Consider the following 26827-nt stretch of genomic DNA (forward strand, 5'->3'; position numbering starts at 1 on the left):
AAATGGCAAAATCAAATACGGTAGATTTTTCTTCTTTTTATCATTTATAGCTTTAATGCCCGTAATGACTTTCTGGTCTGTTGACCAAATCCCAGAAATGGATGATAAATACTATAAAGCCGCACCATGTGATACTGCAGTCAAAGCTGGTAGGTGAACATGAGACATTGCTACCTGGTCCTACAGCTAATCATTGCCCTCTCTGGTCTCACAGTATATATGGCTGCTGTGAAAATCCATGCGGCGAGTACAAGAGGATGAAGATCTTCCACCTTTGAATCTTTCTTCCCTCCACCCCTGGATTTCTCTATTAATGCAATTTAATGACTACATTTGTTGTGTGCGTTACTTTAAGAAACAGCCCTATCTGCCGCACCATGTGTAATCTCGTTATAAATATTATTTATTAAGATGAAGATTAAGAAACATCTGTTCCTCTCAGGATCCAGATCCTAGTCATAAAGGGGAACCTACAGGATGAGATTGCGTTTGATGCCGATACTGAAATTTTAATCCTCGGAGGTTCAGATCTACATCTCAAAAACAAGGGAATCATCAAGCGGTAAGTCTTGGCACGAATGAATATTTCCAGATCCCAGTGGCAGGCAGCCCCTGATACCACAAAGAGCCCTTCACCAGCATGGAAGAAACAAAACCATCATGCGTCCAATATAGCGCATCTACAACAAATATGCTCAACCTGGAGGAGGATTACAGAGAGCGAGGACTGCAGAATATTGATAAAGGCAAAAACCAATGCAGCTCACGGCGTCTCGTCACCTTGCTATAGTGAGCGGAGCGCAGGCACAGAGATACTGGGCACACAGGATAGACAGGTGACACCTTTTTGTGGGGCTTTGGTAATCATCACATTAGTCATTGCACAGATTCCCCTCCCCCCAAAAAAAAAAAAAATAATAGAGGCTTTAACATTCTACAGTTTTTTTGTTTTAATTTTAGAAATTTAAGCCCCAAAATTGGCCTGTATTTACTGTATTTAGGATGGCATGCAGCAGTTATGAAGGGTTAAAGGACGGCCGATCAGGTAATTGACACTACCACAACCTATACTGATGCATCCGGTCTTCATCATTCCAAACATCCAACACTTACTTCAAGTCATTTCAGATAATACATAGTCTGAACAGGGTCATGGAACGGTGCGTCTTAAAGGACTAATCGCCGGGGTTGGACCTTGCAGACTTCTTCCCAAGGTCTTTTCTTATCTGTATATAGGGGAAGACCAGGCAACCAATCAGACCAGGGTAGTGATGTCAGCAAGATTCAACACCAGTGACTAGCCCTTTAAGACCCATCGTTCCAGGCTCCTCGATCAGAGTATGGGATTTCAGAAATACTGGTGCGTTTCTCAGTAAAACCAAGGTCTGTAATGATGGCACCTGTATTTGGGGATTCATGATATACAAATCATGGCTACAAGACTCAGAGGTTTCCTATGAGTACCGTTGATTGGTGGTGGTCCAGGTTCCAAGACCCCTACTGACCACTGAAACCAAGTGGCAAAGGCACTCAATTTATCCTCAAGCAGAAGAGTGATATACGGGCTCAATAACAATCCGAATCCTGACCACATCTCTGCACACATGGGCTCTGGACGTTTATGATGTATGCAGAATAGTCTGGTAGAGCTGATATGTTGTTAGGTAGATTAGAGGCGGATTCACAGATCAATGCAAAATACAATTAATAGATAGAAAGAGAAAGACAGGATACAAAGAGAGCATGCGGATAAGTATGTGGAAAAAAAACAGTGAAAGAAAAAGAGGGCAAAAAAAGAATGAGAAATGGAGATAAAATGAAAAATTAGAGATTTATAGATCTTAAAAAAAAAAAAAAAAAAAAAAAGAAACAGGAAACAGAAATTTGAAAGTGCTTGAATGCTTGAAAGACAGAAAAGACAAAGAAAGAAAAGCAGAGAAAAAGGGAAAAGTAAAAAAGAAAAAAAAAAAAAGTGGAACAGAAAAAAAAAGAACAAAAGAGAAAGAAAGAAAAAAAGATTAGATTGATAAGATCTAAGGAGAAAAAGAGAAAATGCAAAACAATGCGAGAAAGACAGAAAAGACAAAGAAAGAAGAGAAAAGTAAAAAAAAGTCAAAAAGAGGGATAGAAAGAATGGAAAAAAACAAAAGACAAAGATGGAGAGTAAGAAAAAAAGATTTCTAGACATAAAAATAGAGATAAAAAGGATACAAAGAGCATGGAAAAGTAAGTGAAAGACAGAAAAGAAAGACAGGAAGAGAAATAAAAACAAGAAAAAAAGTGGAAGAGAGGGAGAAAATGAAGAAAAAACTAAAGAGAAAAAAATGAAATGAAATTGATAGATATAAAAAATACAGAGATAAACAGGATGCAAAGTGATCAGGCAAAATAGTGTGTGAAAGAGAAAAAAAAGAAAAAAGTGGGTAAGAAGGACAGAAAGAGCAAAGATTATTGATATAAAAATAGAGAGATAAACAGGTCATAGGAAGAATGATACTGTTCATAACAGAACAGATAAAACAAAAGGAAATCTGAAAATAACCTGAAGATATAAATGCAGTGGGAGCCTCGATAATATAGGACATGGATACGCTGCCCCAGTTGTTCTCGCTCCCTTATGTAAATGTGCCAGGCTTTGCCTCTTTCCAATGTCGTCCATTTATAAAACACACAGGTGTGAACGCGTCAGCCTTGCTTGGTGAAACTGCGCAACTGATCGGGAGGCACGTCTGTCGTTCCCGCAGCAAACAGCTGCTCCCTTGTTATTACAACTTGTCTCCAAAGCCATCTCCTGGCACATTAACGTTAAATATTACAGACAGCTCCAATGCAATATGTTGAGAATAATTCAGGAGCGGCCCACGCCAGCCAGTATGTTCACTGGTAATGTATATAGGACATGTACCAATCCCAGCAAGAGGGAGAAGTTACAATGTATCCAACGATGGAGGAGAACTCACCAGTGATGCCATCACCTAAACTGGAGGAGCGGTGTCATCACTGTCCTGACTGTGCACATGCTCCCTTACAGCCCAGAGGCCTCTCATCCAGCCAAATCAGATCTCTTGCCTGCCACTAATGAGAGGCAAAAAACCCAGAAACACTTGTCTGCAAATAGAGTTTTTGGTTTGGCTTCTTATCCTAATTCATGTGTGCAAGGATTATTAAAGTGTCAATGTTGACTTTTAGCATCACTACATCCAAAAGGTGGCGCTAGAGTTCAAGTCCTCATCACTTTAAAGCTGCAATACCAGACACAGCCCATTGGCAAGAGTGGCGCCGATTCCTTGCAAAAGGGTGGTAGTGGCAGTGTTTCCCATCAAGACACTATAGAATAGTTGTAGCCGAGCCGAGTTCAGACAAAGTAGAACTGTACAACACTTACACATAGCTTAAAGGAAATCATTGATGTCTCCAGCTTCTGTGCAGCAAACTAGGAGTTAAATCATTAGGTCGGAGTTAATTCAACAGCAGCTGGCGGCAATCATTTAATAAACCGGGTGATGAATGTCTACAAAGCCCCCGTGCCGCTAACACCAGATGCCCCTTACAAGACTTTCTCACCTTGATGAATGGGACCAATTTCTATATTGTAGCCATTGAGACGGGCATTGATCTTCATTTGCCAATATCAGACGCTCCGGCCAAATCCACAGAACAGCAGCGATCGCCCCCCTCCCCCATAGCGGTTTTTTTTTTCCCTTTCTTTTCACCAAATTGAGCTTTTTTTTTTTTGCAGGAAAGTTTCTCTCCGCTGTGAGATGGGAGTCATTTACAAGACGTTAATGTAAAATGGAACATATGTACGGGTAATTTGTGAGGCGTTAGCAAATGTTAATACTGGCATGTACAGGGGTTTTGTTCCAAAATCCCCATCAAAGCTCATCAGACACACACTAAATTAACCAAGTAGCAATTAGATGTTGTAAAGTGGTTTCCTTCAGGCAGAGAGGAGAGCAAGGTGCAAAGTCGCCCCAGGGAAGAAGCTGCTATTCAGCAGAAGAGGCCGCATAATCTACAAGAGCCTAGGAATAGAAGACATCCTCGATATAGAGGCGTGAGGACTAACGCAAACCAGTCATCATGGGGGCACAGACCATGGATACCACTGGCACTGCATCCAAAAATATTAGTAGAAGAGCCATTATTTCAGAGCTCTATGGCGGCTTAACATGCACAATTATCACAGTAATACAATATTATGCCTAAAGGACGATATGGAAGCAGATAAAATCGCATGTGTACAAGTCATTCTATACAAATGTATCATTTATAGAAAGTAGGATTGTGATTTTGTGAAACAGTCACTACAGGACAAGACATGTAAAATTGATGCAGAACCTCAGACTAAAGCTATGTGCCCACGTTCAGGATTTTTAGCGTTTTTTCAGATGCAAAAACGCTAAAAAACGCTTACTTTAAGCATCCCATTATTTTAATGCATTCCGCAATTTGTGGCCATACTGCGCTTTTTTTCCGTTAAAAAAACACATCGCGGAAAAAAACGCAGCATGTTCATTAATTTTGTGGAAATTCTGCGGATTTGCCGCTATATTACTGTATTGGGACGCACCGGAAAACGTGAAAAATCCGCAAAAAAAATCACGAGAAAAACGTGAGTGGATTTCCTGCGAAATTAGTCCGGTTTTGTTCAGGAAAATTCTCTGAACAATCCTAATAAAATTCTTAGGCTGTGTGCACACAATGCAGAATCCGCAGAGGATTTTTTCCGCGCAGAAACGCTGCAGTTCTGCACAGTGATTTACAGTACAATGTAAATCAATTGGAAAAAAAAAAAAAGCTGTGCTAATGGTGCGGAAAAATCTGCATGAAAACCGCTGAGGATCAAAAGAAGTAGCATGCTACTTCTTTTGTGCGGAACTGCAGCGTTTCTGACCCCTTCGATTATAGAAATCCGCAGGGGTAAAAAAACGCACAAAATCCACATCAATTCCGCAACAAAAACACACAAAATCCACAGCAAATCTGCACCTGCGTTTTCTGCCAGGAGATGCAGATTTTGTGCGGAAAATTCTGCACCTCAATCCGCAACATGTGCACATAGCCTTATACTCCAGAGCTGCACTCACTATTCTGCTGGTGCAGTCACTGTGTACATACATTACATTACTGATCCTGTATTGATCCTAAGTTACATCCTGTATTATACTCCAGAGCTGCACTCACTATTCTGCTGGTGCAGTCACTGTGTACATACATTACTGATCCTGAGTTACATCCTGTATTATACTCCAGAGCTGCACTCCCTATTCTGCTGGTGCAGTCACTGTGTACATACATTACATTACTGATCCTGAGTTACATCCTGTATTATACTCCAGAGCTGCACTCACTATTCTGCTGGTGCAGTCACTGTGTACATACATTACATTACTGATCCTGAGTTACATCCTGTATTGTACTCCAGAGCTGCACTCACTATTCTGCTGGTGCAGTCACTGTGTACATACATTACATTACTGATCCTGAGTTACATCCTGTATTGTACTCCAGAGATGCACTCACTATTCTGTCAATAACTAAACAAACAAATGTTTATCAAGTTATTAGAAGCACAAACACACAAAAAAAACTATTCTACTCTTAAGGTACCATCACATTAAGCGACGCTGCAGCGATATCGACAACGATGCCGATCGCTGCAGCGTCGCTGTTTGGTCGCTGGTGAGCTGTCACACAGACAGCTCTCCAGCGACCAACGATGCCGAAGTCCCTGGGTAACCAGGGTAAACATCGGGTTACTAAGCGCAGGGCCGCGCTTAGTAACCCGATGTTTACCCTGGTTACCAGTGTAAATGTAAAAAAAAAACAAACACTACATACTTACATTGCCGTGTCTGTCGCGTCCCCTGCCTTCAGCTTCCCTGCACTGTGTAAGCGCCGGCCCTAAAGCACAGCGGTGACGTCACCGCTGTGCTTTGCTTTACGGCCGGCACTGACACATTCAGTGCAGGAAGGAAGCTCTGAGCAGCAGCGCAGACGCCGGGGGACGTGACACATCAGAGGATGAGTATGTAGTGTTTTTTTTTTTTACTTTTACAATGGTAACCAGGGTAAATATCGGGTTACTAAGCGCGGCCTTGCGCTTAGTTACCCGATATTTACCCTGGTTACCATTGTAAAACATTGCTGGCATCGTTGCTTTTGCTGTCAAACACGACGATACACAGCGATCTGACGACCAAATAAAGTTCTGGACTTTCAGCAACGACCAGCGATATCACAGCAGGATCCAGATCGCTGCTGCGTGTCAAACACAACGATATCGCTATCCAGGACGCTGCAACGTCACGGATCGTTGTCGTTCTCGTTGCAAAGTCGTTTAGTGTGAAGGTACCTTTAGTCCTAAGAAAAGCTGTGATCACCTACATTGTTTACGGGAGTCTCAAGTGATCTGAAATCCAGTACCTTCTCTTTCTCACGCCCATGCTTTACGCTACAGTTTTGTTTCCCCTGATAACTCACAGTGTATTCGCGGAAGCTTAGTGATAGAGCCAATTTTTTTTAAATCTGACCAGTGTCACTTTAAGTGATAATAACTCTGCAACGCTTTAACAAATCCCAGTGATTTTGAGATTGTTTTTCCGATACGTTTTGTGTTTATTTATGAAAAATATCAGAAATATGAGAAAAATGTTAAATGCACTTTTCAAACTTTTAATGATTATCCCTTTAATCCAGATAGTCATACCACAGAACTACATTAATAAATAACATTTCCCACATGTCGGCTTTACATCAGCACCATTTGTAACATGTTATTTTATTTTTTTAGCATTTTAGGAGGTTTAAAAATGTAGCAGTCATTTTTAATTGTTTCAAGGAAATTTACAAAATTTATTTTTTTAGGGACTTATCCATGTTTGAAGTGCCTTTAGGGATCCCATATGTTGGGAAACACCCAAAAGTTATACCATTTTTAAAACAGTACCCCCTGACATATTGAAAACCGCTGTCAGGTAATTTATTAACCCTTCAGGTGCTTTTCAGGAATTAATCCAAAGTGGCATGATAGGAATGAAAATGTGTATTTTTACCACCTAAATGCCTCTAACTTCTGAACAGATTACTACTGCCGTTAGACTCTAAGGCGGCTATTTGGTCATGAATTGCCATGGCAAACATCAGGACCACAAAATCATGATCTGAGGGCACCAATTGGGATAAAGAGGAAGCCCCCACACTCTGTTAACCATTTATAATGATGTAGTCACTATTGACAGCAGCATCTAATGGGTTAAACAGAGTTGGACGGTGCAAACACTGATCGTGGCTGATGCAGCAAGTCGTCAGCTATAGTGCACAACCGACAGCTGCTGGATTGTCACCGGTATGGGGAGGCTATTCTCTTATATCTCAGGTCAGTTAAAAGACGTATTGGCTGTCATTAAGGGGTTAATAGAAAATCAGTGAATGGAAAGCAAAGTTCTACTACAGCAAGAAGAGAATAAGAAAATAAAATAAATCCACGAGTGAAAGAAGAAGGGGGGGCTAGTTATAACAAATTATAATAATTTTATTGCACATAAAAACATTGCACATCATATATTCAAATATTACAGATTTGCAACACAAATTAACTAAATGATTACCCAAGTATTGATAGTATTTTGTGTTCAACTCATTCAAGAGCCTTTTGATAAACAACATTTTTGCTTTTTCCTACCGATGCAAAGATGAACATTGCATATTAAGCAGTTGGCTTTGGTGTATTCCATTACCTGTTAAGCATTTGTGTTTTGTGTATGACATTGCCTATTAACCCCTTTACCCCCAAGGGTGGTTTGCATGTTAAAGGAAACCTGTTACCCCCAAAATCGAGGGTGAGCTAAGCCCATCGGCATCATGGGCTTATCTACAGCAGAGCAAAGTACTGCACCAGAGCAAAGTACTGCAGTGCGCAGGCGCCGAAAAAGGTCAGAGAGGCCCAGCGCCTGCGCTCTGCAGTACTCTGCTCTGCCCTCAACAGGGCACACAAAGTACGCCTGCACCGGAGCTGCAGTGTGAAGACCAGAAGAGGACGTCATCTGATGAAGATGGGAGGCGCCGGACCCGACCGCCCCAGGGTGAGTATAATCTAACCTCTTTTTCTTATCTTTTAGGATACATTGGGGGCTTATCTACACCATTACAGAATGCTGTAGATAAGCCCCTGATGCCGGTGGGCTTAGCTCACCATCGATTTTGGGGGTGACAGGTTCCCTTTAATGACCGGGCCAATTTTTACAATTCTGACCACTGTCACTTTATGAGGTTATAACTCGAACGCTTCAACAGATCCCGGTGATTCTGACATTGTTTTCTTGTGACATATTGTACTTCTTGATAGTGGTAACATTTCTTTGATATTACTTGCGTTTGTGAAAAAAATGGAAATTTGGCGAAAATTTTGAAAATTTAGTAATTTTCCAACTTTTAATTTTCATGCCCTTAAATCACAGAGATATGTTACACAAAATACTTGATAAGTAACATTTCCCACATGTCTACTTTACATCAGCACAATTTTGGAACCAAAATTTATTTTTGTTAGGGAGTTTATCACAGCTGACAAATCGCTGGTCAATCAGCTGACACCCGGCCGCGCTCCCCCCGTGAGCGCAGCTGATCGCATATGACGTACTATCCCGTCGATGGTCATATGGGCCAGGGTCACCTTGACGGGATAGTACGTCTAATGTCAGAAATGGGTTAAGCAGTTGTCTTTGGTGTCTGGCATTACATCTTAAGCAGTTGCCTGTGGTGAATGGCATTGACTATTATGCAGTTGTCTTTGGAGTAAAGCACTGCCTATTAGGCATTTGTGTTTAGTGTATGGCATTGCCTATTAAGCAGTTGTCTTTAATGTGTGCATTTGTCTATTAAGCAGTTGTATGTGGTGTGTGGCATTGCCTATTAAGCAGTTGTCTTTAGTATATGGAATTGTATATTAAGCAGTTGTCTTTAGTGTATACCATTGCCTGTAAAACTCCTGCACCTCATGCTCCTTTATACACAGCACTCATTTTCTCCTCATTTCTCTAATTTTCCCCTCACTCTTCTCACTCTCCCCTCACTCCTGCACAGCAACTTTCCCCTGACGTCTTGCCATTCTACACACGACAGAGCTAGATGCGTCCTGTGCCTGCCACACACTGATACTCTGAAGGCGGCGGCCCTGATTATAGCTCACAGCGGCTGGGACGTCGCAGCCAGTGAGTTTTGCAGGGTGGCTTTCGAGGTGAATGTGTCTCCACCCTTGTGCGCTAACAACGTGGGCTGTGTGGAAGGGGCTTTGCTTGTGGAGTGAGGCTTTGTGAATTGGGCGGGGCTATGCAGAGTGGGCGTGGCTTGATACTACATACATACACAGCTTTATATACAGCTCTGGCAAAAATTAAAAGACCACCACATCAAAATCCCTGTCTTGGGCAGCCCAATCTCCAGACCTGAACCCCATTGAAAACATCTGGAATGTAATCAAGAGGATGATGGATAGTCACAAGCCATCAAACAAAGAAGAACTGCTTACATTTTTGCGCCAGAAGCAGTGTGAAAGACTGATGGAAATTTTGGCCATTTCTCCTTTTCAGAAAAAAAAAATACATGCTTGGAACTTCAGAGACATGTTGTCAGTAGTTTATAGAATAAAAAAAATTACATTTTACTCAAAAAATTATACCTGTAAAGAGAAAAATCAGACAAACTGAACATTTTGCAGTGGTCTCTTAATTTTTGCCAGAGCTGTATATAATAGATATAGATAGATAGATAGATAGATAGATAGATAGAAAATGTTTCAAGTCTCAGAAAATGGCGACGTTTTTCTTTTTTCTGACTATTTAAGACCCTCCCCAAACTTGTGAACAGCACTCATACATGGTCAACATGGGAAAGACAAAAGGAGCATTCCAAGGCCATCAGAGACAAGATCGTGGAGGGTCACAAGGCTGGCAAGGGGTACAAAACCCTTTCCAAGGAGTTGGGCCTACCTGTCTCCACTGTTGGGAGCATCATCCGGAAGTGGAAGGCTTATGGAACTACTGTTAGCCTTCCACGGCCTGGACAGCCTTTGAAAGTTTCCTCCCGTGCCGAGGCCAGGCTTGTCCGAAGAGTCAAGGCTAACCCAAGGACAACAAGGAAGGAGCTCCGGGAAGATCTCATGGCAGTGGGGACATTGGTTTCAGTCAATACCATAAGTAACGTACTCCACCGCAATGGTCTCCGTTCCAGACGAGCCCGTAAGGTACCTTTACTTTCAAAGCGTCATGTCAAGGCTCGTCTACAGTTTGCTCATGATCACTTGGAGGACTCTGAGACTGACTGGTTCAAGGTTCTCTGGTCTGATGAGACCAAGATCGAGATCTTTGGTGCCAACCACACACGTGACGTTTGGAGACTGGATGGCACTGCATACGACCCCAAGAATACCATCCCTACAGTCAAGCATGGTGGTGGCAGCATCATGCTGTGGGGCTGTTTCTCAGCCAAGGGGCCTGGCCATCTGGTCCGCATCCATGGGAAGATGGATAGCACGGCCTACCTGGAGATTTTGGCCAAGAACCTCCGCTCCTCCATCAAGGATCTTAAGATGGGTCGTCATTTCATCTTCCAACAAGACAACGACCCAAAGCACACAGCCAAGAAAACCAAGGCCTGGTTCAAGAGGCAAAAAATCAAGGTGTTGCAGTGGCCTAGTCAGTCTCCTGACCTTAACCCAATTGAAAACTTGTGGAAGGAGCTCACGATTAAAGTCCACATGAGACACCCAAAGAACCTAGATAACTTGGAGAAGATCTGCATGGAGGAGTGGGCCAAGATAACTCCAGAGACCTGTGCCGGCCTGATCAGGTCTTATAAAAGACGATTATTAGCTGTAATTGCAAACAAAGGTTATTCCACAAAATATGAAACCTAGGGGTTGAAGAATAATTGACCCACACTTTTATGTTTAAAATTTATAAAAATTTAACTGAGCAACAAAACTTTTTGGTTTGTAAGATTTATGCATCTGTTAATAAATCCTGCTCTTGTTTGAAGTTTGAAGGCTCTAACTTATTTGCATCTTATTAAACCTGCTAAATCTGCAGGGGGTTGAATACTACTTTGAGGCATTGTACCTGTGTCATCATTCACCTCAGGAGCATTTCCCACCTAGAAATAGGACAGCATCTGAGGAGAGCCGGCAGTTTTCACAATGATTGCTGGGAGTCGTAGTTTACTTCTGCGCAATAGATAACAGCAGACGTGAACTACAATTCCCAGAAATCCATGCGCCACAAATGGTTTCTGGGAACTGTTGTCCAGAGAATGCAGTAACAAACACTAGACGGGGACAGTTACACTACAAATCCCAGAAATCATTGCGGGATCAATTCTAGGCGTGAAATAGAGGTTGTTGATGAGGAGAGCTCTCTTACATGAGAGGAGGGTGGAGCGCACAATATGAGTGACTGCTGGGGCTTGTAGTTCCCCTGTAGCCAAGGAGCCATTAGACTAAGATTATATAGAAGATGTTAGTCAGCTTTCATCATGAATGTATAAATGTCACCATTATTATTAACCCCTTAGTGACAGAGCCAATTTGCAGCTTAATGACCAGTGACATATTGTACTTCATTTTAGTGGGAAAATTTCTTCAATAGGACTTGCGTTTATTTATTAAAAAAAGGAAATATGGCGAAAAATGTGAAAATTTTTCAATTTTCAAAATTTAAATTTTTATGCCCTTAAATCGGAGAGATATGTCAGAAAAAAAAAATCTTAATATTAACAACATTTCCCACATGTCTACTTTACATCAGCACAACTTTGTAAAAAAAATTTTTTTGTTAGGAAGTTAAGGGTTAAAAGTTGACCAGTGATTTATCATTTTTACAACACAATTTTGTTTAGGGACCACATCACATTTGAGGTCACTTTGAGGGGTGTACATGACAGAAAATATCCAAAAGTGACACCATTCTAAAAACTGCACCCCTCAAGATGCTCAAAACCACATTCAAGAACTTAATTAACCCTTTACGTGCTTCACAGAAACTGAAGGGAACAAAAAAAACATTCAACTTTTTTTCACGAACATTTTATTTCAGAACCAGTTTTTTTTTTGTTTTTGTTTTTTTTTTTTCACAAAATTAAAAACAGAAAATGAACCACAAAATTTGTTGTGCAATTTCTCCTGAATACGCAGATACCCCATATGTGGGGGTAAACCACTGTTTGGGCACATGGCAGAGCTCGGAAGGGAAGGCGCGACGTTTGACTTTCAATGCATAATTGGCTGGAATTGAGATCGGACGCCGTGTCGCGTTTGGAGAGCCCCTGATGTGCCTAAACAGTGGAAGCCCCCCACAAGTGACCCCATTTTGGAAACTAGACCATTTATGGAACGTATCTAGATGTCTGGTGAGCACTTTGAACCCCCAATTGTTTCACTAAAGTTTATAAATGTCGAGCCGTGAAAATAGAAAAAAAAAATTCCCGCAATTTTTTATTTTCCCAAGGGTAACAGGAGAAATTAGACACCCAAAGTTGTTGTGCAATTTTTCCTGAGTACGCTGATACCTCATATGTGGGAGGGAACCACTGTTTGGGCGCATGGCAGAGCTTGGAAGGGAAGGAGCGCAGTTTTAGAATGCAGACTGATGGAATGGTCTGCGGGCGTCATATTGTATTTGCAGAGCCCCTGATGTGCCTAAACAGTAGAAACCCCCACAAGTGACCCCATTTTGGAAACTAGAAGCCCCAAGGAACTTATATACATGTGTTGTGAGAACTTTGAACCCCAAGTGTTTCACTAAAGTTTATGACACAGAGCCGTGAAAATAAAAAATCTTTTTTTTTTCCCCCATAAAAATGATCTTTTTGCCCCCAATTTTTTTTACTTTCACAAGGGTCACAGGAGAAATTGGACCACAAAAGTTGTTGTCCAATTTGTCCTGAGTATGCAGATACCCCAAATGGGGTAAACCACAGTTTGGGTGCACGGCAGAGCTCGAAAGGGAAGGAGCACTGTTTGACTTTTTCAACGCAGAATTGAGATCGGAAGCCATGTTGCGTTTGGAGAGCCCCTAATGTGCCTAAACAGTGTAAACCTCCCAATTCTAACTCCAACCCTAACCCCAATCCGAACCATAACCCAAACCACACCCCTAACCCCAACATACCCCTAACCCTAATCCCAGCCCTAACCACAACCCTAAGCCCAAGAAACCCCTAACCATAACCCTAACCACAAACCTAACCCTGAAACACCCCTAATCCCAACCGTAAAAGTAATCCAAACCCTAACCCAAACTTTAGCCCCTACCCTAACTTTAGCCCCTACCCTAAGTTTAGTCCCAACCCTAACCCTAATAGAAAAATGGAAATAAATATATATTTTTTATTTCCTTATTTTTCCCTGTCTAAGTGGGTGATAAAGGTGGGTTGATTTAATACTTTTTTCATTTTGATCACTGTGAAAGACTCTATCACAGTGATCAAAATGAACCAATAGGAAAAAATCTCCTATTGTTGCCGAGTGCTGGCCGGCAGATCTTGGCAGGCACACTGCGCATGCAGCCGCCATTTTCTTACTGGAAGATGCCAGTGGCCGTGGGGGGGGGGAAGCAGGAGGGACCCAGGGACACCAGTAGGTACCGGGGGGAATCAGGGACCCTCTTTCTCTCTCCTCTGATGTGCAATCACATCAGAAGAGAAAGAAATTACATGGCAAATCTGACTTTTTGCGGTCTCCGTTAAACGGTTAATAACGGCGATTGCAATCCCAGGGTCGGTAAAAACTGACCCGAATCATGTTCTCTGGGGTCTCGGCTACCCCCGGCAGCAGAGACCCCGGATAAAATCTGACTCTGGGGGGTGCTATACACTTTTTTTTCCACATGGCTGTAATTGCCGCCGTGAAAAGGCATATCGGCGGTCGTTAAGGGGTTAAGCACATTTGCTGTAGAAAGCGCCATCACATTTCTCTGACTTGTTGCATTTTTATTTCTCTTCTCATGATATTTCTCCATGTTTCAATAACTCTGCTGTCACTATGGAGTGGGCGTGGCTATGCGGAGTGGGTGGGGCTGTGTGTAGTGGGCGTGACTATGCAGAGTGGGCAGAGCTATGCAGAGTGGGTGGGGCTTGTTACATACACACATACATACACTCAACTTTATATACCGTATACAGATAGATATAATAATGACTATTATTACTCCATAAAGCTTCAGATCTGCCATAAGTGATAAAACTCTAATCACCACGTCTGTCACAGTTCTCGCCTTGTGTGCACAGATTCCCCAGCGTGAGATTTCAGGCGCTCCCTGCCGGGCGCCATCTGTCAGTCAGCACTTGACAGCCCCCGATAGATCATCAGAAAAGAATACAATCGTGGCTCCATGGGAACTGAACGATACAATGCAACGCGTCCATCTCAAAATACATTGGAATCCAACACATGCAGTACCAGTTTAGACCACAAGGCGATGAAGAGCTCAAACAAATCCAATGACAAAAGATACATTTACTCTGCCATCAACAGTTTGGAACCACTGATAATCCACAGTCTAATACACAATATATTTCAGACTATCAGAAAAACATAAGACTGAAACCGGAAAATCATATCATATATTCCCCTCTCATGAGCTGACATTATCCTAATATTTTGGTAATATTATGTACCGGTATGTTACCATGACTTTCCAATAATCCAAAGTTTTTGTCATCCACAACTTGGATCCATTAATGTTGATTAGAAATACAGGGCTGCTTTCATCTCAAAACAACGCCACTCTTGTACGGTGGCTGTGTCCGGTATTACTGCTCGGTCCTATTCACTTCTATGGGGCAAAGTTGTAATACCAGATACAAACTGCGAGAGAGAGAGAGAGAGAGAGAGAGAGAGAGAGAGAGAGAGAGAGAGAGAGAGAGAGAGAGAGAGAGAGAGCAGCTATGTTAGATTTAGGTTTTCCAAATTATATTCCAAAAGATTAACAGTTTAAAAGGGTCAATAGCGTTCCAGGCATAAAAAAAAACACAGTCAAGGCTCTGGGGGCCAATTGCCCCTTTTGCCCTCCACTATACTCACTCATCCCAATATTCGGCATTCCCGCCACGTTCTCTTTCTTCTCATTGATCCATAAACCGATCAGGATTTCACCCTCATTTTATTTTCACTTCTGCAGTAAGAACAGTGACTGATCGTCAAAGATTGGGGGGCACCAGACCTAAGGGTGTGTGCACACGCTGCGGATTTTGGGCAGCTGCAGATCCGCAGCGGTTTCCCATGCATTTACAGTACCATGTAATGCTATGGGAAATGAAATCCGCTGTGCACATGCTGCGGAAAAAAACGCGCGGAAACGCAGCGGTTTATATTCCGCAGCATGTCACTTCTTTGTGCGGATTCCGCTGCAGGTTTACACCTGCTACAATAGAAATCTGCAGGTGAAAACCCGCAGAGGAAACCGCAATAGAAACCGCGATAAATCCGCAGTAAAAAAACGCAGCGGTTTTGCACTGCGGATTTATCAAATTCGCTGCGGAAAATTCTGCAATGGAATCCGCAGTGTGTGCACATGGCCTAAGTCCATGTCTCCGGCCCCACAGTACATGACATAGTAATGAGGCACCACATAATGCGCCACCATGGGCTCGCGCCTCGTCTGGTTCACCAGATTTTAGAATAATTTAGGAAAACTATGGATTCTAAGCTTTTTCTTTTCATCAAGATTAAAGGATTTAGGCCACCAATAGTTTGGATTAAAATGGGCAATTGTCTTTGAGCTGCCCCATCATTTACACCCTGCTGTTCATTACCAAACCCACCTCATGCCACTTGCGTCAGGGTAATTTGGGCGCTAAAGGTGGTGCGATCTATCCACCATCAAGAAATGGGTATCTGTATAGGGCCGTTATGTGTTCTATGGGAACATTATGTTGACACTATATAGGTAGGGCAGCAGGGTGGCTCAGTGGTAAGCACAGTACTTTGGGAAGCACAGTGGCTCAGTGGTAAGCACTGTACTTTGGGAAGCACGGTGGCTCAGATGGTTAACGCTTCCTTTGCTCTGTAAGGAGTTTGTATGTTCTCCCCGTGTTTGCATGGGTTTCCTCCCACACTCCGAAGACATACTGATTGGGAATCTAGATTGTGAGTCCCATTGGGGACAGTGCTGATAATGTCTGTAAAGAGCGGCAGAATATGATGGCGCTATATAAGAAACACATAATAATAATATGGTGCTGTTCTTCTGCAATGCATGGTGATGGTCAGTCCTGCACGGCACAGGTATGGTAGTGTCATTTTGCACTGAATGGTGGAGTTTGGTGCAGTGCTATTATCTGGACGACATCAGTACTATGTAGGCACGGATTGTGGCAGTTGTATAGCTGCGCTGTTATTAGGGCGATGTTCTGCACTATTCAGAATTTTGGCACTGTATGGCAGTATTACAAATCTATTAGGTTCCCAATCTCACCATTAGATTGTCCTTTTGGCCTCTGAGTTGGTATATGTTGGTGCAGTCGTTACCCCCTTCCCAAATAAGCTTTTCTCTGCTGAGGCATCCACAGGTATTTTTAGTATTTTTATTTTTGGGGGTCATAAGAGTTTATGGATGGCATATTCACTTATAGTGGAAAACATTGGAGGTAATTCGGTAACTTTCCAGCTCTGTACTTCCCACTGACTGTATACTTTACATTGCGGGCAGCCCTCAGTATCTATTTTCATAACTCCCTTATGCACATGGAGTGCCCCCAGGGGCCGTGGGGTACTCGGTACCGGGTCCGGTCGGCTCAAAGGGGTTTGTCACGGTGGCTGACCCGGTCTGTGGCCCTGGGACGTCCGTATAAAAGGGAAAGGTCTTTAAAGGGATAAAGTTTATGTTCGTGACGCCACCTGTGGTATTCGGTCAGGGTGACCGACGCTGCTTTAAGGGGTCCGCTGGGGTGATGTTATGGCTGCTGGATGGTATAACTTCCCACAGGTGAAGTATGTCCCCAGGGCTTCCCAGTATGTAGATGGTGGTATGGTGCGCGCAGAGAAGAACGAGGACACAAGGTTGCAGTCTCTTTACCTTTACTTAAGACTTCAGCATCCACAGTCCAGGGCGCCAGATCACAGGGCAGGCAGAGTCCGGCCGATTTGCAGGCAAGTCCAGAGTCCCCTTGTCCAGGAGGAAATCAATAGCCTTCCCTTGTGCTGCAGTCCCTTACTGCCTATGGCTTCACATAAGGGTCTCACAGATGTAGTGTTTCTCGCTCTCTGTCCCCCGTATAGGATAGGACAAAACCCGTATGACTGGTGACTTGAGCCTGTTTACAGGGTCTCTTAGATAACCCGGCTCTGTTCGGTGTCACTGTGTCTCCTGGGTGTAGGTGCGGACAAGTAACTTGCAATTAGCTGTCCTGCCGGTCTCTGAAGTAAGGCATAGAGGTCCTTACTACCTCGGTGTCCCGGCTACCAGTGTTCTGCGCCTCAGAAGGAGGCAGCCTGTTCAGGGTTGGTCCCCTTCTGGTATCCTCTCCTTTGCTTTGCCTTCCTTCACGCTTGCTGCAATACAATTCTGCTTTCAAAGTGTCTCTTTCTGGGAGCTGCAGCTCTGAGGGCATGCACAGCTCCATGGACCCTCTGTCCTCCTCAGACGGATGTCTGGAACTTTGTCTCACTTTCCCTACAGACCAACAGATAGATATAGATATAGATATAGAGATAGATATAGATATAGAGATAGATATAGAGATAGATAGATAGATAGATAGATACAGTGGGGCAAAAAAGTATTTAGTCAGTCAGCAATAGTGCAAGTTCCACCACTTAAAAAGATGAGAGGCGTCTGTACTTTACATCATAGGTAGACCTCAACTATGGGAGACAAACTGAGAAAAAAAAATCCAGAAAATCACATTGTCTGTTTTTTTATCATTTTATTTGCATATTATGGTGGAAAATAAGTATTTGGTCAGAAACAAAATTTCATCTCAATACTTTGTAATACATCCTTTCTTGGCAATGACAGAGGTCAAACGTTTTCTGTAAGTCTTCACAAGGTTGCCACACACTGTTGTTGGTATGTTGGCCCATTCCTCCATGCAGATCTCCTCTAGAGCAGTGATGTTTTCGGCTTTTCGCTTGGCAACACGGACTTTCAACTCCCTCCAAAGGTTTTCTATAGGGTTGAGATCTGGAGACTGGCTAGGCCACTCCAGGACCTTGAAATGCTTCTTACGAAGCCACTCCTTCGTTGCCCTGGCGGTGTGCTTTGGATCATTGTCATGTTGAAAGACCCAGCCACGTTTCATCTTCAATGCCCTTGCTGATGGAAGGAGGTTTGCACGCAAAATCTCACGATACATGGCCCCATTCATTCTTTCATGTACCCGGATCAGTCGTCCTGGCCCCTTTGCAGAGAAACAGCCCCAAAGCATGATGTTTCCACCACCATGCTTTACAGTAGGTATGGTGTTTGATGGATGCAACTCAGTATTCTTTTTCCTCCAAACACGACAAGTTGTGTTTCTACCAAACAGTTCCAGTTTGGTTTCATCAGACCATAGGACATTCTCCCAAAACTCCTCTGGATCATCCAAATGCTCTCTAGCAAACTTCAGACAGGCCCGGACATGTACTGGCTTAAGCAGTGGGACACGTCTGGCACTGTAGGATCTGAGTCCATGGTGGCGTAGTGTGTTACTTATGGTAGGCCTTGTTACATTGGTCCCAGCTCTCTGTAGTTCATTCACTAGGTCCCCCCGCGTGGTTCTGGGATTTTTGCTCACCGTTCTTGTGATCATTCTGACCCCACGGGGTGGGATTTTGCGTGGAGCCCCAGATCGAGGGAGATTATCAGTGGTCTTGAATGTCTTCCATTTTCTAATTATTGCTCCCACTGTTGATTTCTTCACTCCAAGCTGGTTGGCTATTGCAGATTCAGTCTTCCCAGCCTGGTGCAGGGCTACAATTTTGTTTCTGGTGTCCTTTGACAGCTCTTTGGTCTTCACCATAGTGGAGTTTGGAGTCAGACTGTTTGAGGGTGTGCACAGGTGTCTTTTTATACTGATAACAAGTTTAAACAGGTGCCATTACTACAGGTAATGAGTGGAGGAAAGAGGAGACTCTGAAAGAAGTTACAGGTCTGTGAGAGCCAGAAATCTTGATTGTTTGTTTCTGACCAAATACTTATTTTCCACCATAATATGCAAATAAAATGATAAAAAAAACAGACAAAGTGATTTTCTGGATTTTTTTTTCTCAGTTTGTCTCCCATAGTTGAGGTCTACCTATGATGTAAATTACAGACGCCTCTCATCTTTTTAAGTGGTGGAACTTGCACTATTGCTGACTGACTAAATACTTTTTTGCCCCACTGTAGATAGATAGATATATAACATAATAAATAGGAGCAGAAGCTCCCCCTGGTGGCCTGGAGTATGAATGTGTTGCATGCTTGTGGTACCTGGATGCAGTTATCCTTCCTTGCCTCCAAACGTAACATCACTCTCCCTGGGAGGAAAGCGACACTACTGCAACGACCAGGACCCTGGGGCGCCACACACATGCATGCTCATTTCAGCAGAGTACATGTGTTCTTTATTGGAAAAGGGGAGTATATCTGCTGTAAGGTTCCACTGATTGCTTTCAACATGCCCCATCCTTTTGTTCTTAAGGAAGATGAGCTGCAAACAGCCCAATCCTTTTTTCCCCCCTAAATATCTCCTATGGGGGAAAAGTTGGAAGCCACCAAACACAGTAGACGGGAAGCCGCTAGGGATGGCAGGACCAGCGTTTCTTTAATGTGTGTTGCCATCTTTATACAATGGAAATCCCAAGTCCAGGAAATAAGGTGACGGATGGCACAGAGAGGCTGGTGCTACTGTGGAGAGTGAGAGTTTGACTCCATGGTTTGGAGCGTTTTACAGCAGGGGTTTGTGCCTGGTAAGTGCTGTATTGTCAGATAACCAGCGGCGAGGAAGCTGCAGTGTGTATTATTACCTACAGACTCCAGACAATAAAGAAGACTTTTTTTTTTATTACATAGTTTTCATTTTCTCTTGACAACTTTTTGACCTGAAACGACTCGGGATTTAGTGCTTTCTGCTTTCCTTCCATTCTGCATAGAGAATAAAGCCCAAATTATGCACAGTTAGGGAACAAAGCGGTGCTCCACAACTGCGCACTTTCTGGACACCGCTTATTTGTAAAAGATGAAACCGCTGAAATATTACAGAAATTTAGATGCATTATTGTCCAAGATCAAAACCAAAGAAGCTGCGTGATGTGTGCAGACATTCTCCGACTGCACAAACAGCCCAGAGGGAGACAAACACGGGGGGGGGGGCAAGCTCCGCACAATACATAAACCTGCCTCTGGGGCACCAAATTATGCTGCATCCCATGGGGAAGAAAGTGGCCATAAATCTTCTGCCCTGGAAACTGCGGTCACGCTCATGAGTCTACATATCACAGTAGCTGGACCATGGGCGATCGATAGCAGTGGTCCTATAGCCCAGTAATGGCCTTCCAAAGACGGAATCTACAGAGCATAATACAGAGCTCCACATCATATATTAGGGAGAAATATTACAAAACTGACCAAGGACAGATCGCTGCAAACTGGACATCTAGGAAATATCAAAATGGCCACAGACTGGCTAAAAAAGAAAAATAGTGCTCAGGTCCAGCCACTATTTTTGCAGTTTTTTTGGTTCATTTCCATAAGCCTTTTTGACAGCACAATTAAAACTTCATTAAAGGGGCTGTCCGAGACTTTAACATTGATGGGATACCCTTAGGATAGGTCATCGATGTCTAGTGGGGGGTGCGACACCTGGTGGCTCCTGATGTCGGCGGAGCCGGAGCTGCACAGCACAGTTCCATTGATTGAATAGTGGCTGCAGACGGGGACTGCACATTATTTTTAATAATTGTGCAGTATTTGTTTAGTAAATGTCCCCCAATATTCCACATGCACAGCTCTATATACGGGGCCATCATGCTCTCCCTATTTCTACAGGCTAGAAGCCAAAATATGCAATTCTGTAGCCCCTTACATTATCCCCTGGATGCAATGTGGACTCACTTTGAAGCCCTCGGAAACCAGAGCATTACTTTTTTTCTTCCTCGAAGATATGGCTTAGGCTACTTTCACACTAGCGACGTGCACTGCACGTCGCTATGCGACTTTGCAGCGTACCGACGCATAGTGTGGAAGCGCCGCACAACGGGGGCAGCGGATGCTGTTTTACATCGCATCCGCTGTCCCATTGTGATGTGCGGGGAGGCGGGGGCGGAGTTCCGGCCGCGCATGTGCGGTCGGAAAAGATGCCATCGATGCACAAAAAAACATTGCATGCAACGTTTTTTTGTGCCGACGGTCCGACGCAACACGACGCAACCGTCGCACGACGGTTGCGACGTGTAGCAATGCGTCGCACTGCGTCGCTAATTCTAGTCTATGGAGAAAAAACGCATCCTGCAAACAATTTTGCAGGATGCGTTTTTTCTACAGAACGACGCATAGCGACGTGCAGTGCACGACGCTAGTGTGAAAGAGGCCTTACACCAAACTTCCATATATCCAGACAGAGGATTCCTTCTACACCAAATTTTTTTTTTTGTAACATTTCGGTATTTTAACCAGCAGTTTCCATTGTTTTGAGCACTTTCTAGATCTCTTGTTTTCATACAATAGTGCAGTAGTAACAATGCAATGATACAATGTTGCAGGCTGGATGTAATGGTTACATACAATGTAGCAGGATGGAGAATAAACAATAAACATCGTGCATCACCTTCAAGTTGACTTCAGCTGATACCCATTCATTGTGGCTTGTTGCAGCCATTCTGTTACATAGGAAAGCCATATGGCCGGACGGGCACAGGTGACTGTATCACAGCAGCATAATCCATACAGAATAACAAATCCCTGCGCTGGAAGCGTGCACAGTCACAATAGAAGAGCAGCGATGCTAATGAGCCTGTGAGAGCCGCTCCGCATGAAAACATCAAGTATTCACATTTTCCTCTATTTATAATACACCGACAATAGTCTAAAATCAGTGAAACAAAGCAGAAATTCATGCAGCGTAGACGGCCAATTATAATTAAATCTGCTCTTTTTAATTTTAATTTCCTAAAAGGAATGTAACTAGTATTTCAAAGAATAACATCCCGCATAAAAAGTGCCTCTGGCTCATCACAGGCAGCAGCCCCCAAAGTGCAACACAACCCAATCAACCTTGTGGATGGCAGGGGGGATGGCAGAGAGGGCACCGTGTATGGCAAATCTACATTGGGAATATATAGACAAATTTAGCATCTGGGTAAAGAATTCCTAGTGGAGTTATTATCCAGAATTTTATGGCAGGTGCACATAGGGACGGACATATCACTGCAAGATGTGCAGCCGCAAAGCGGCCCAAGAGGTTAAAGAGTCAATATCTATCTCCAAAGAAGGGGGAATTGTGCATTATGAGGAGTTCTGGGCTGCAAAGGGCCCATATATTGTTCTTGCATAGGGGCCCTTTCTATGTTTGTGTAAGCCAGTGGGTGAACATACATCTCAGATTGGCGTCAGCTGAACGCTCTGCATCAACCGTATGATTGCCCTGCCTGATGAGAGTAGTATTACATCCTTCATATGAGGTCCATTATCTGCCCAACATATTTTCCTTTTAAATCAGAATAAAACAAATTTATAACCTAAAAAATAAAAGACTTCAGGACAAAATCGGATAGGAGAACCTTCATTTGGAAAAACACCTTGGCATACAATAGGCTGAGATGGAGGAATGGGCCCAAGTTGACTCTTATTGACCCAGTGATCAATAATTTTTCATGAATATGTCAGAATTATCACATGATTAATGGGTTACAGAGAGGGATCTTAATCCTACCCCTTGTCCCCATCCCCCTCCTCACATAATGACATCGCCCTTGTCATAGTGTCCACGAAAATACCATGACATGAATGGACAGGTCAATGGACAGGTCACCCAACAAAATTAAGCTACTCCTTCTTAAATACTCTGTACTGCCAGGAGACAATGTTCCTTTCTCTATGTAGCAGAGCTAACACCCATTTATCTCCATTCTCTGCACTACAAGTACTCAATAGTTAAATACATATCTGATACTATAGTTTCCTCCAATGCAGCTTCAAGAGGCTTGTCCTCCCAGTTCTATATCACACGCAAACCTGACAGGTATAAATGTGAATGGGGACTTGAGGTTGTACAGCTATGAAACGGCCCTACACACATTCAGTCAGATGAACCCACTATTTTTAATGGAATCAATCAACCATCTGATGTTTATGGGGGACTCTGCCTATTGGGGGGAGATTATGATCAGCAGTTTCAATTTAAATGTTTGTTCTTCTTTTGTTACCAGAAGATAAAAGTCTGGAAGGGAGAAAGCAAAGGGGGACAGGGGTCCTGAAGGGGCAACAGGCTTTGGGGGGGGACAGGAGTCCAGAAGGAGTGACGGGGGAACAGGAGTCCGGAAGGGGCGACGGGGGAACAGGAGTCCGGAAGGGGCGACAGCGGGACAGGAGTCCGGAAGGGGCGACGGGGGGGACAGGAGTCCGGAAGGAGCGACGGGGGGGGGGGGGGACATGTGTCCAGAAGGAGCAACGGGGGGACAGCAGTCCGGAAGGGGCGACGGGGCATTGTACCACTCTAAGGTCACATTGCATCAGTCTGAAGTCACACTGTACCAGTCGGAAGTCAAACTGTACCAGTCGGAGGTCACACTGTACCAGTCGGAGGTCACATTGTATCAGTTACATTATGTTGGCACACTTTAGTTTGCTTCTGTCCTTCAGTTTCTCCCATTAGAGCAGTAGTAAGGTTCATGTTCTCACCTGTGCTCCATCTCCCGTATGGAGAGGATGACCCCAGACGATGATGACCTCTGCTGTATCGAGGCCAGAAAGGTAAATTCACTCTTATTCCTGAAGAGCTGAATCACCTTTTCTCCGGTGTGCGGCGCCGCGTGAATCTCCCGCTCCACATCTGGAATAAAGCAGACAAGATTATGATTAGCAGTGACACGGCAGACGTGGGATACGACCAGACCGGGGGCAGCTGTGAGATCTGCCAGCTGCTCCAGCGTGGTCACAATGTGTCAGTCTCATCAGTCTCGGACTGGACAGATTTGACATAAGACGATGAAACTAAATCAATCTGATGAAGAAGCAACCAAAAAAACCTGCAATAATTCAGAGAGGAGTAAAAACATTACACTTACAGAGCCTCCTTGTCAAAATGGGTTCTAACTCATCTCCATTTCCTTCTCCTATGACAACACTTTCTGTCCTTGTCTTTTATATGGATCCTAATAACCATCTGCTCATTCCAACTGGTGACAATTCTCATTAATGCCCATATAGCAGACCATACATTATATACACATAAGGATAAACATGGGGATCACTCGACAGCTGAGCAGTCAGGCCACAAGACAGGCAGTGTTGTCATGGGGACACAGTACTAGACGAATAGGTCTTGTAAATGTAGATTTTCTTCTTTTTTTTTTTTTTTTTACATTTTGTTGCATAGGATGCCAGGCGCTTACATAGGACTTCTGAGTCCCCTGGAGCGCACAACCTTGTTGCATTAACGCATTGGATTTTCGATGGGTTTGCAAACACTTAGTTCTTGCCCGTCTTCTAAAATATGTAAAGTCGTTACATGATCAGTCTACTTCATATCCTGTCAGCTGGACGGCTTATTCTTGGCTCCTGTCCGACCAGGGTAAATCTGTATCTGACATTAGCATTAGATGAGTGAAATCCTGCATAATCCGGTAAAGAACTCACAAAAGTGAAAGCTCCGAAATCACTGAAAGACTGGAGATTAATTATTATATCGAACCACCACGCTGCGTGACGTGGAAGATTCCAGCTTGACGGAGACTCCAACATCTGGACAATGAATCAAAACAGTGGTGGTCCCTTTATTGAAGAGTGTACTGTACTGGTTCTTTGCATCCAGAACCCCTAAACCTATACACATTTTTTTTACATTGCACCTACAAACCCAAATGTATTTTATAGAAATTTTTTGTGACATATCAACACAAAGTAGCAAGTATTTGTGAAGTGTAAAGGAAATGATACAGGGTTTACGAAATATTTTAAAAATATAAAACTGAAACTTGTGACATGCATTTGTATTCAGCCCCCCTGTCGTTTGATACCCCTAAATAAAATTCTGATTGATCGATTGCATCCAGAAGTCACCTAATTAGTAAACTGAGTCCAAGTGTGTTATTTATTCACAGTATAACTACAGATGTTCTGTGAAAACCTCAGAGGTCTGTTTGAGAACATTAGGGATGAAACAGAATCATGAAAACCAAGGAGCCCACCAGACAGGTCAGGGATAAAGTTGTGGGGAAGAGTAAAGCGGTGTCAGATTATAAAAAATTAGCCCAAGCTCTGAATATCTCACAAAGCGCTGCTCAATCCATAAAAATAGGAGTATGGCACAACTGTAAATCTACCAAGACATGGTCGACTACCTAAACTGACATCCCAAGCAAGGAAAGCATTAATTAGAGAACCAGCCAAGAGGCCCATGGTCACTGGAGGAGCTGCACAGATCCACAGCTCAGGTGGGAGAATCTGTCAACAAAACAGATATTCGCCATATTTTCCACAAAATTGGCCTTTATGGAAGAGTGGCAAGAAGAAATCACTTTTGATAGGAAGCCATAAGAAGTTACATAATTTGCAGTTTGCAAAAAGCCCTGTATAGGACACAGCGAGTATGTGAAGGAGCTCTGGACAGACAAGAGCATAGTAGAACTTTTTGGGCTAAATGCAAAACGCTATATGTAGCAGAAAACAAGCACTGCACAACACCATGAAAATATTATCCTCTCTGTCAGGTGGCTGCGTCCTGCCGTGGGGAGGCTTTTTTCAGCAGGGGCAGGGAGCTGGTCACAGTTGATGGGAAGATAGATGGATTTAAATACCGGGCAATCTTGGAAGAAAATCTGTTAGAGGCTGCAACAGACTTGAGAATGTTGTGTAGGTTCACCTTCTAGCAGGACAACAACCCTACACATCTTGTGTGTGAACGGCGCAGTCATAGTCCAGAGCTAAATCCCATTGAGAATCTGTGACAAGACTTGAAAATGATTGCTGATACTGAACATTTTTGTTTTGAGTTTAAAAACCAAATTAAAATAAAAAAAAAAAAAATATGAGAAAAAGAGTCAAGATCAATTCTGTGCATCAACAGGCGGCATAGATCTGTGCTAATCTCCCCATCACACCAACTGGCAGCTCCATCCTGTGATTACAGCCTTGTATACTCAGACGTCAATATTTAGTAAATCAGCACAGCAACAATTAGGCAGAGTTCACTTCATAATCCTCCTGCAGCAGCTTCCACTTCCTCCATTGTTCACCTGCGCCCGGGAGTGAGAAATTATTGCAGACGTTCACGCCGCTCGATTCATCAAGCGTCTGATAAGAGAAGACGCCAGAGCTGTAAATTCCCACTGAATAATGGTAAAAGCCACTAGTACCCTCAAAAACAAAAAACTGTTCTGTATCATCTGACTGTCGATGTCCTGTAACATTGGTGCATGTCAGTGTATCAGCCGCAGATGTCTCATAACGGATCTCCCCAAACATTGTCATTCACTTATGTACCCCATAACATGTCAACTACAGATCCCCCATAATACGTCATCTACAGATCTAAAAAAAAAATCAGGGCTTCACCCGCTTAAAGCCCCATAACATATAATCTACAGATCCCCCATAATAGGGTGTCATTCCCTTATGTCCCCAATAACATGTCATCTACAGATCCCCTA

General features: G+C 43.3%; 1 protein-coding gene and 1 long non-coding RNA gene across 5 annotated transcripts in view; one reads left to right on the forward strand and one right to left on the reverse strand.

The window, feature by feature from the left end:
• Positions 1-4094, forward strand: part of LOC143806544 (uncharacterized) — a 131956-nt gene extending 127862 nt beyond the window's left edge. Inside the window, exon 3 of the long non-coding RNA XR_013221502.1 lies at positions 3740-4094. This is a non-coding gene — a long non-coding RNA (uncharacterized LOC143806544). The remainder of the gene's footprint in view (positions 1-3739) is intronic.
• The window catches only part of NELL1 (neural EGFL like 1), a 988017-nt gene that overhangs the window by 801757 nt on the left and 159433 nt on the right, over positions 1-26827 (reverse strand). For all 4 annotated transcript variants that reach the window (XM_077287196.1, XM_077287197.1, XM_077287195.1 and 1 more), the window contains exon 3: positions 23859-24009. In XM_077287196.1, coding sequence (XP_077143311.1) covers positions 23859-24009 — 151 coding nt within the window. The remainder of the gene's footprint in view (positions 1-23858; positions 24010-26827) is intronic.

Source organism: Ranitomeya variabilis, chromosome 2 (assembly GCF_051348905.1).
Source record: "Ranitomeya variabilis isolate aRanVar5 chromosome 2, aRanVar5.hap1, whole genome shotgun sequence".
NCBI lineage: Eukaryota > Metazoa > Chordata > Amphibia > Anura > Dendrobatidae > Ranitomeya > Ranitomeya variabilis.